This window comes from Carica papaya, chromosome 9 (genome assembly GCF_054855325.1).
Source record: "Carica papaya isolate Zhongbai chromosome 9, ASM5485532v1, whole genome shotgun sequence".
Lineage (NCBI taxonomy): Eukaryota > Viridiplantae > Streptophyta > Magnoliopsida > Brassicales > Caricaceae > Carica > Carica papaya.
Window position 1 is genome coordinate 9,900,373 of NC_142317.1, and position 12,160 is coordinate 9,912,532.

The 12,160-nt window shown below is 33.1% G+C and overlaps 2 protein-coding genes across 2 annotated transcripts; both read left to right on the plus strand.

The window, feature by feature from the left end:
- The first annotated feature begins 7,159 nt into the window (after positions 1-7,159).
- On the plus strand, positions 7,160-8,222 carry LOC110823042 (CASP-like protein 1F2). The gene is made up of 3 exons (XM_022053309.2): positions 7,160-7,508; positions 7,628-7,751; positions 7,857-8,222. Exons 1-3 carry the CDS (start codon positions 7,309-7,311, stop codon positions 8,076-8,078), a joined length of 546 nt encoding a protein of 181 aa, XP_021909001.1. The 5' UTR covers positions 7,160-7,308; the 3' UTR covers positions 8,079-8,222.
- Positions 8,223-8,360: 138 nt separating this feature from the next.
- LOC110822944 (uncharacterized) lies at positions 8,361-9,710 on the plus strand. The gene has a single exon (XM_022053166.2). It carries the CDS (start codon positions 8,758-8,760, stop codon positions 9,589-9,591), a length of 834 nt encoding a protein of 277 aa, XP_021908858.2. The 5' UTR covers positions 8,361-8,757; the 3' UTR covers positions 9,592-9,710.
- The last annotated feature ends 2,450 nt before the right edge of the window (positions 9,711-12,160 follow it).

Below are 12,160 nucleotides of genomic sequence, written 5' to 3' on the forward strand. Positions count from 1 at the left end.
TGACACCGAGGGCACTGGTCTTTTCTAGTTAAGTTACGACATTTTCTTTAACGTTTATAAGAAGATGATCTAAACTTAGGAGCCATATGAATTGATAAACTTTTCCTAGGACAAGAAGAGGCCAAATGATTCCCCATCACATCTCATGAGGAGATCTCCTAAGGCAAGTTAATAAATAGTACACTGACTTAATCGAAAACCTACCATCACTCTAGTGGATCAAGGGGGATTTGTCATACTCTATGGAATTTGTATTGATCTTAACATTGGCAAATTTTAAGTTAAACTAAACTCGAAAAAAGGTTCAACACTCACTCCATCTCCAAGAGCCATTTTGATTAACATAGGAGATAACTATTTTTTTTTTCAAATTCACATCAACAATAAAGTTTAGAGGATGGAAAAGTAAAGGCTTATCATTAACCCAAGTATCACTTCAAAAATTAATAAGTCTCCCATTACTAATATTTCACTTGATCTCAACTTTGAACTTCCTAATATGTTCAAGCACGTGCTTCCACATAATCAAGCCTCAAGCTGGGGTAGGCTCGATATCCCACATGCTCCAGTTCAAAAGATATTTAGCACTGATCACTTGAATCTAAAGTGTAAAGGCCCGAAACTTATGTGGAAATAAAGTCATAAATTAAATATAGAAGCAAAATAATAAAGTTTAGGGTTTATATTCCTTACACATTAATTTAGAATGCCCAACAGGGTTACGAAAATGTCTCTTTTATAAGAACAAACGAAAATCAAATAAATAAACAAAAGGTAAATAAATGAGCATTTTAGGACGACCTTTACTAGCTTCTGAAGAGAGTTCAGAGGGTGAACTTATTCACAACCCTCTTATTGATCGGGATTTGGGTTCTGATTATTTTGATATGAAATAGTTAATAAAAGGGTAAGCTACACTAGATTAGTAAGAATCCATCATGCTCTCAGGGGAATACCAAACCAACTCTAGGAACTTTCGGATATATTCTGACACAGTCATATGACCTTGGACCAGGTGACCAAACTCTATTTTCTTCAGGCATCGTAAATGCTCTAGAAGGTACTCTACATTGAAGGCCATCAAGAACTGTTCCCAAGTGACTGGAACGGGCAGGGTGGCCTGCTTGAGTTGCCCCCAGCGACTTGCCTCTCCCACCAGCATGTAGGTGGCGAGTATAACTCTCTATTCAGGAACCACTCCAAAAGTCGTGGAAGCCTTCTCTGTCTCAGCTAATCAGTATTCGGTCTCTTCAAAGAATGATATCCCTGTAAAAGTAGATGAATTTAATCTTTTGTATCTCTCAATATAGCCTGCGTCTATCATGAGTAGAACTAGATTCCGTGAAAGAGGGACTGGATTGTGCTGGGGAGGGACCGGATGACCCTGTGGTGGTACTGGATGATATGATAGAGGCACTGGATTGTACTGTGGTGGTGTTGGATGATACAGTTGGGGCACCGGACTATACTATGGTGGTGTTAGATGATGTGATTGGGGCACCGAACTATATTGTGGTGGTGCCGGATGATGCGGTTGGGGCACCAGACCATACTATGGTGGTGTCGGATGGTATTTTCAAGGAAGAGGGTCATACCGTGGTGGCTCAGGATCCTCCCGCTGCAGGGGTGGCTCAAACTGTAGCAGTGAGGAAGGGTCAGGTAGCTCCCTCTTTTCCTCTCGGGCCTGTTGGGCAGCGATGAGTCTCTCTAGTATTTCAAATAGTCAGTCAACATCCTCTCGAAGTGAACCCTCCTGGGCTGCTCGATTTAGTGGGGGTATTCTTCTCCTTATTTATATGTACCTGCATTTCACAAAAAATGGTTGAGTGATAATTCATTTTTTTGGTGTTTCCTAAGATTTTTGTATAAGAAATTGTTCCGAGGAATGCGGCTATGATACCAACTGTAAAGACTCGGAACTTAAATAGAAATAAAGTCATAAATTAAACGTGGAAGCGAAATAATAGAGTTTAAGGTTTACATTCTTTAGACAATAATTTAAAATGCCCAATAGGGTTACGGAATATCCATTCTCAAAGAACAAACAAAAATTAAAGAAATAAATAAAAGACAAATAATTGAGCATTTTAGGACGACATTCACTAGCTTCTGAAGGGAGTCCAGGGGGTGAACTTATTCACAACCCTCTTGTTGATCGGGATCTGGGTCCTGATCCTTTTGATCTGAAATAGTTAATGAAAGGGTGAGCTACACTAACCCAGTAAGAATCTCTCACCTTATTCTCTCTTATAGAATTGAAACTTTATAATCGATAATATGGTATTTTGTGTAATTTAGAAAATTTTAAGAATAATTACAAGTTACTAATGGAGCCGAAATCGGTTAATCATTTATTTGTTGTCTTGTATAACTAATTGTTAAAGTTACAGCTTTAAATACATGATTATATTTTGAAATGGTTAAACGATTCAGTTGTACTTCGTTAATATATATATATATATATATTACTTGTCTTGCGTGATTTACTGTTGATTTGTGAAATTATAAATTAATATACAAGCGAAAAATTATTTAGCCATGTGAATTAATGAATGGTAACCTTACTGGATATCCTGCGAGATAATAGACAAACCGAGTACATAGGGAACCCTACCGTGAACGTTGCTTCATACCGGACCAGATATCGAGGAATGATATTTTTTGCACTCATACCGAACGGAATATGGGGACGGCCCAATTCGCCCTCATACCGAATGAGATATTGAGATATGATATTTTTGGTGCTCATACTAAACAGGGTATGGGGACAGCTGGTTAGTTGACAATGTCGAATATTGGTTCACGCATAGTGGAACATCCTTATGGGCCTCCAATGATATCAGTAAGCAAATAAAAAATGAAAATGATTGTTATTACTCACTCGAAAATGAAATTGAGATGTTATTTGAGTTATTGTCTTTATATATCTATTTTGAAAATCTTGCAATAGTAAATATATGCAATAACTGATTTTCTTTATGATAAATTAATTTACCTAAATCAAGAGTTCCATTGATTGTTTTTATTATTTTTACCAACATTCAGTTTCTGTATCGGTGAGTAGTGTGATATTCTTATTAGGGTAGTGTAGCTCACCATTTTATTAATTATTTCATATCAAGAGGATCAGGATCTAGATCAATCTCAATAAGAATATTGTGAATAAGTTCACCCCCCAGACTCCCTTCAAAAGTTAGTGAAGGTCATCCTAAAATACTCAGTTATTTGTTTTTGTTTATTTCTTTAATTTTCGTTTATTCTTTTAAAAGGGACATTCTCGTAACCCTATTAGGCATTCTAAATTATTGTGTAAGAAATGTAAACGCTAAAATCTATTATTTTGTTTTTGCATTTAATTTATGACTTTATTTTCACTTAAGTTTCGGGCCTTTATATAAAGACTATTGGGTTCTATGATAAATCACCAATCGAGCTTCATGAGGAGGGCAACATTTTAGATCCTTATATCCCAAACCCCAAGGACATTCCTTTCCTTACGTTGGCAAATCGTAGCCCAATTCACAAGATGAATTTTCTTGTCCCCCTCTCCCGAACCCCAAATAAAATCTACAATCATTATATTCAAGTGGGTGGGTATTAATGACGGAAGGCAATAATCGAATAAACAAGGATAGAATTAAGGATAGACTCCGCCAAAGTCGTACACTTGGGTAGGTGTGGGATCTTCTAACTTGTAAGCCTTTTCTAAGTGTGATCTATAATTTCATTATAAATGTTATGATTAGTCCTATTATAGATCAATGACACTCTAAGGTATCTCCCAAAATTCGATGTAGAGAGGATGAAGTTGATCTCATTCAAATAATAGATAACCTCTCTACTCACATTATTAGAGAAGGAAATCCCAAATTTAATAAAATTAATTTATTGTCCAGAACTTACATAAAAGGACTCAAAACAATCGTTTATTGTCCTCATTTTCCCTATATTGGCTTTCTCATAAAAGATAAGGTCATCCACCAAAAAGAGGTAGGATAATGTGGGGTCTCTATGTCCCATCCTGATTGGCTTCCATTTTCCCTCGAAGACCCTATGATGGATCATGTCACCTAATCTCTCGATACAAATGATAAAAATATAGGAAGAGAAAAGATCTTCTTTACATATTCCGTTGGTGGGATCGAAACTGTTAGTAGCTCCCATTAACATTAATTTGCATAGGTAAGGTTCAAATACAAATCATGACACAACTTATGTAATTCTCAAGTGACCTAGTTGTTTTAAGAGTATCCTCACTAAAATCTCAGTTAAGCATGTCATAAGCTTTTTGTAAATTTACTTTGACAGCCATAAACCTTTATTTCCTTCCTTATCACGTATCATGTAAATTACTTGTTGAGCAATAATGATATTGTTAATTATCTGGCATCTAGAGAGAAAGTAGGTTGAGTCATTTTAATAAGTTGTCTTATTATTTTAAGCTGATTAATGAGAACCTTCATGAAAATCTTATAAATACATTACATAAATTAATAGATCTAAAATCAATAAAAGTGTCAGGAGAGTATTTCTTGGTGGATGAGCATAATGAGAGTATTATTGGCTAATCTAATATAAATATATCCATTAAAAATACCATGCACAAGCTCTCCAACCATGGGCCCAACGATGTCCTAATGTTTCTAATAAAATAACGCATAAAACACATTTGGTCTATGGGCATTAAGAGGTGCAATGGATTTTAAATCCGTGAAAATCTCATCATCTCTAATTGGGATAGCTATATTTTCTCTCTCATCTTCCATAATACTCAATAGAGTGCCATTGTGGTTTAAAGGAGGCCCAGAGGTCAGCTTTTTTTAATGAAAGACTTCATATAATTCATTAGTCATATACTTAATTTAATAGGATCCTTAAAAAGGTTATTATTTGAGGTAAGAATATGAAAAATTCTAGTGTGGCTTCTTCTAATTTTACATGTGTGATAAAAAAAAGTCGATATTTCAATCCAGGTTATTTGGAACAAAAAATATGTTTTTTGTAATCCAGATATAATTTAGTTAATGAGAGTTACTTCAAGATTTTTTAAAAACGGAAAATTACGATGTAGGAGAGCTTTTTGAATACCCAAAGTCCTCCATTATAGATAATTTTTGGGTTGACTTATGTGATCAAAAGTTTCCATATTCCGATTTCTAGCTTTGTCCATGAACTTAGTAATAGTAGTCCATATGGAACCTTCATTCGTCTAAGATTTTGAGATAAATCTACTAACATTATGATGGGTTTTTCAAGTTGCCTTAAAACAGAAAGGTTTACTTAACTTAAGCGAGTCTTCATCGTAACAAAGTAACTTAAGCGGGACAATAATCTGAGTAACATTTGGCGAGATTTCACCTCTTTAAAATATAATTTCACCTTGAATATTAAAAGAATCTTTATCTAGGCAGACTTTGTGGTCTCACGGATCCAAGTGTACCGAGGACCCTTAAAGCCTCAATCAATTAGAACCTCCAATTGGTACCTTTAAAGTTACACTATCATTAAAATCTCTAATAAAGATCTAAAGTTTATTAATGTTAGAATCCATGGTTTTAAGATGTTGCTAGGGAATTTTTCTCTTATTTTATTTAGGTTGGTGCCAAGAAACAACTCAGATTGTGATAAATAATTTCAAATGAATTATTCATTTTAAGGGTTGCATAACTTGAAAATTAAGATAATTTCTTCATAAAATTCAAATACCCTGTGAAAAATAATCAGCTTCCGACCTAATGTAGTTCCACACCTTAAGAATATTAATAACCTCATGGGTTTTGGTGCTTGCATTTCGAGAGTCCAAAAAAACAAATCATCTTTATTAATCATAATAATTTGTAGCCGATTTCTTTAAATAAATTGTAGCAAGACATGTGCTGTGGATTAGTTGTTCTAATTAATACACGAGCTAATTTGTCCCATCATTTTAGACCTACCATGAATTTGGTTAGTTTCTAACTAAGTACATAATGCATGCATGTTAAAATTAACCAAGTATTAAATTATTCAACTTTTGAATTCAAATTTGGTACATATAGTTATCATTTTCAAATCTTATAAACAAACCAAGCAATAACATTGAAATTTTTGTAAGAAATAATGGCTAATGAATTTCTGATTTACATAAATTAAATTTTGAAACACAAAAATATTCATATAATCAAACACCAAATTAGGAAAACCATTTTGTGATTTATAATGACTTTGAATAGTAAGGAATAATGGTGACTTTTAAAAGAATTAACATTTAAAAATCTCATTAGAACATCTTGTCAAGAATGCAGGATTTTGACAAGGAAAAAAGAAAAGGCAAAGTTGAAGTAATTTATTGAATTACTTGATTGAAGTTAATTTAGAATCTCAAGTAGCCTACCATACTTCGTTGAACTTAATTATTTTAAATGTTATTTTTTCTTTTTTTTAAAAAAAATAAAGGAAATCATTGAAAAGATATTATGCTATAAAATATTATAAGATACGCTTTACAATCAATTTATTTAATAAGAAATATAGTTTATTTTTGAAGATCAATTTCCACTCTTTACATTTGATTCAGTAAGAAAGTACTAAAAAAGAACCAACCTATTTAAATAATTGAATTCATATACACATATATATATATATATAATATAATATAATTTAATTTAATTTTAATTTTAAAAAAATTAACCGTTATATAATATTTTACTTAATTAATAACATAATAAATTCCTCAAACGTTAATCCAACAAAATATTTATTTTAGTTTCGGCCATAAAACCTCCTGCTTCGTGGGTTTTCACATTTTATTTTTCTCTCCCAAACTCCTTACCAGTACATATGTAAATATATATATATATATATATGTATATATGATATATTTTATTTTTATTTAGATTAATTAATTAATTATAGGAACCTTAATCCATAATCAGACCGGATTTTGAGGCTATTCCTGTTGATGTAAATTTTGAGAATAAAAAGGTTAAAATGAGAAAAGAAATTACAGAAGCCAAAGATGAAGAGTTGAAAATTGTTGTCTGCATCGGCAACAAATTAGCAGGAAATGTAGATAGTGATTAAGTTTAGAATGCAGCAATTTTGGCGGATGTGTTAGGTTCATATCACTTGAAATATTCTTCTCTTCGTCTCCGTTCTCTATTTCTATATATACCCTTTCTCTACTTCACACTCTTTTTCATATCTCTTCTTCCTACACACCCACCTCCCCTTATCCTCCTATACCTATACATACACATACACCCTCCATTTATATACATACACATATATTTTATACATATCTCCTCTGCTTTCACTTGTGTTCAATTCATGGCAAACGCTGAACCCAAAATCCTTCAAAACCCACCCACCAAAACCCACAAATTCCTTCTTCTCTTACAAATTTTCTTGAGAGCTTCTGTCATGGCTGCTTCCTTGGCTTCTACTTCTCTCATTGTCACTAACAAAGAAACCACTCTGGTTTTTGGCATTCCTGTTCAGGCTAAATATAGCTACTCCCCTTCTTTCAAGTAAGATATATCATATATCACATATCCCCCCACCCCAATTTTCTCGTGTACTTCTTGTCAATTGAATCCATTAGTATCAACCGTTTCTTTCTCTTTCTTCTTCTTTTTTTCCGTTTCAGGTTCTTAGCCATAGCTAATGCCTTTGCAGCTTCCTTCACTCTGCTCTCCTTGGTGTTTACATTGATTGCTTCTCGACGAGGCATCACCCCAGGAAACTACTTCTTCTTCTTCCTCCATGATCTGGTATATCAAACCTAATATGCTTCATTAATTATTTATGATAATATATAAAAGAATTATGATGTGGGTAATTGTGTTAATAGATCTGAAATTTAAATGGAAGTGCAGGCTATGATGTCGTTGGTGCTGGCTGGATGTGCGGCTGCAACTGCCGTTGGGTACCTGGGCAAAAATGGCGATAGCCATGCCGGCTGGTTGCCTATCTGTAATTACCTCGACAAGTTCTGCAAAAGAATGACGACTGCTACTGTAACGTCTTACTTATCTTTAATTCTTCTCCTCAGTCTCACCATCATCTCTGCAACCAGGTCTAGAGAAATTCAAGTCTAGATACGTTATATTTTTACAGAGATGATGTATGTCAAAACCCAAGAATCAAGGAGAAGATGATGAGTAAGGAACTCAAACTTTAATATGTATTATATATATATATATCAATGTTTTTTCGAATGCAAAATATAAATAATTGCATCATCGTGTTGTCTTCTCAACTCATTAATGGCTATTCTGTTTAATTCCATAATTTTCTCTGCTGCGTTTTAAATTCATGAATAACGCATGAGCTTGTTGCATCAAAATTATTTTTTAATTAATATATAATATAATATAAATTAAACAAATATTTTAATCCGCCATAAAATTTCGTGCACGTTCATTTATTAATTAATTTTTTTATTAAAATAACGTCGATGACTAGGATACTAATACCGACCTTGATTAAAAACGACGCCGTTCCCAAAAAAAAAAAAAAAGGAGACATCTTCCATAATTTATAGGGGAAAAGAAGATTTCTTATTATTTAAACAAATTAAGGAGGTCTATAAACAACGTATCCTAAGCATGTTAGGAAAGTAAATCTTTGCCTATTTAGGGGATTTAACCTATATATATACACATATAAATAAATCACGGTGTTTGATCTTCAACTTTGAAGCTTTCTATACTCACCGAAGACAAACCCAGTCAAGTAAACGTTATATATATATATATATATATCTATATCGATATAATGGATGATGGATACAGATACTACATGTCGGTATCGCACCTAAACTTACAACAATCGACATCTATATCACCTCGAAATTCCGATATTGTTCAATTTCAAGGCAACCCCCCATTCTGTTCATCATCTCGATTTAACGTGCTTGATCTTGACTGCCCAAGCGCTTCTCAAATCCTTGTCAACACTTTCGAAAGGGAGCTTTTCGGTCACCAGCGCTCTTATCTCCCTTCCGGTGCCCCTGTCAGTTACCGTTGCCAGCAAAAGTTCCTTCGCCAAATCTCCAACTATCTTCGCGATATGCGCCACGGGCCACTCAATAGACGTCGGTTCTTGGTGTGCGTGCGGTTTTTAGCCATAGGACTCGGCGACCCAGATTCGAATTTCGACGAAATCAGTGACGACGATGAGATGGGTGAGGAGGAGGATGTATGGGAGTTCATGGACGTCAATAGGGATGATCAGGAAGATCAGTGGGCGTCCACAGAAGCTAATTTGGGTGAGCTGAGGATTAGAATGGAGAGACTGGAAGAGAGAATGGAGATCATAAGGGAATCCATGGAAACGTACAGGGTTAAGTTTGTGGGTGCTGCAAGATCATCGGTGATGGCGTTGGAGAAGGTGACGATTGATGAGAAAGAGTTGGATGGGGAACAGTGCGTGATTTGCATGGAAGAGTTTGTGGAGAAGAAAGAGAAGGTTACACGGATGCCTTGTCACCATATTTTTCATAGAGATTGTATTGTTAAGTGGCTGAATAACAGTCACATGTCCCCACTTTGCCGCTATGCAATGCCAGTTGAAGTTGATTCATCCCAACCTAATTATCTTCCTCACTGAATTGGCAATGTTCTTTAAAATTTTTGACATTAAAATTCTTTTTAGTGTAAGGGGGACTCCAATTAGTCTTCCGACAACATTCTTTCAGGCGTCAATATACATGTTTTATTATATTAATAATATAAGTAATCATTACCGAAACATTTTATGATCTGTTTGTTAAGAATCAAACAAATTCATCATTTTTACATTTCAAATTCAAGTCAAATTGTACATATTTTATCTCTCATTTAAGTGTACTATTATTACTATACTGTTATCATAAAATTGATACTTGCACGTCTCTTTACCGGTATATAAATGTCAGTACCCGCCTTTAATATATAATTTATCAAACTTGATTTTGAAAAAAAATATTAAATTTAAATGATGTGGGATAATCTAAAAATTAAAGAAATAAATAGGAAGGAATTGGAATTTCGGAAAAGAAAAGAAGATTTTTGGAAGAGAGAAGACAAAAGAAGAGAGTTTGAGAGTCTTTAGAGAGAGAAAGAGATAATCTTTTATAGATGGAGAGAGACTGGTTTTAGAAAGAGAAATAGAGAGAGAAAGAGAATATTTTAGAGAGAGAGAGAGAGAGAGAAAGAAAGAGAGGAAAATAACAGAAAAGAAAAAGAAATGGAAAGTAATAGATCAAGAGAGATATATTTTATTTAAGATTCATTTCGAAAAATTACATGATTCGTCTTGTTTATAATCTATCCTTTAAATATATGAAAATCATCACCATGAATCGGATGAAGTAAAGTTGTTTATTCAAGTGAAAACACATCGGAGGGAATAAGATGAACAGATGTCCTGGTATGAATGATGATGAAGAAACGATTCATGCTGGCTCACCGATTAAAGAACCAGTTCGAAATTGTCCAGTTTGATTGAACGTTCTTCTTCCCACGCTTCCAGCCATATGTATATATGTATTCTTTAACTTTTTTTAGGATCTGACAATAAATTTTAAGTTTAACTACGCATTTTCTATATATCTCATTAGCATGTTATTATATTATTAATTCTATTTTTATATATTAGTATGTAAATATTACATAATTATGGAAATATATAATTTTTTTTATAAAAAAAATACTAGTTATGTTTTCTTCTATTCACATGCAATTTCCTTTTTCCCTAAATTGGTTATACATCCCCTATTTAACAAGGATCCATTTGGTATTTGACAAACAACAGTTACCAACAACTGATTATAACATATAACGATTGATTTGTGAAACTTTCGTGCTGATGCATTAAATTTGTTATATGTATGCCCATTACATATATACATACATATATATATATACACACACACGCACACACATAACGAAAAAAAATTATGGGTGTAGTCCAAGACCTTTTGCTTTCTCTTTAATATTTCTTCTTCTATCTCTTCTACATTCCTTGCAAATAACTTTTTCTCCTTAACATGTATTGCCTTTTGAGAGGTTTGTAAAGATTGGTAACTGAGCTCCTCTTGAACCTCAAATGACCAAAGATACGTTATAGCCAAGATACATTTTGGTCATTTCAGCAATGGCAAGGGTGTAATTTTCCAATCCTCAAATTCTCCAGTAAGAATATGTTACTTTTACTACGTATATACTATAATTATAATGCAAATATGATAGAAATTTATAGTATTTGATTTGAAGTTTTCAAATAACAAATTAAAGTAAGAACATTGTAAATAAGATAGAGAATAAAATTCAAACTCAAATCATACAACTCAACCATAAAAATGTTGCATCATATGTGACAAACGTCTGAACTTCAATCTAACATTTAACTCGAGTTAAGCTATATGTTTAAGGGTTTATGTTATAACTACTATGGTAAGCTCATCTTAATTTGTTATCGAAGCCACAATCGTTTTAGCTTAATCTTTAATTAGGGTTCATCTGTATTTCAATTAGTCTCACCCATGAACATCTCACAGACACCAAGTAAGATTATTTGTGTGAATAAATCAATGTCAGTCTTCTAGATATATTTTAAAATTCATTATCCATTGCACATATAAAATACTACGTGCAGATAAAGAATCAACCATACCAATTAAACTAATTTCTGGATCACGGCACTATTTTGAATTCTAAAATTAATAAGATGATTTCCGAAAATGAAAAAGAAATAAACAAAAACAGAAACTCAATCTACCGACTGCTATAATTAACTTGATGGTTTCTACACAATAAATATACATTCCTAGACTATCACAAAGAATAATTTTATCACTCTCTATCACCTGATAATCATGAAAAGTGTAAAGTCTCTTTAACCAAACAATAACTTTTTCGCACTGCAACTTAGAATATCAAATTTGGTTTTTCATTCTTTTTAAGTCCAATAGATTTCTCCTCTAGAAATTCCATAAAATAGTGTCATATTTTAAGTAAAAGTTAACAACTTATAATCCATTTATGTTGGGCCTCATGACATTACCAACAGAATTAATCACAATGCACTCTTGAACTTCAACATTTTAGTCTGAATGTCTGTGTTAGGACGAACTTGGTTGACTAAATCAGTAACATAATTTATACAAAATCAAAATACTGCAACTGTATTTCAAGTA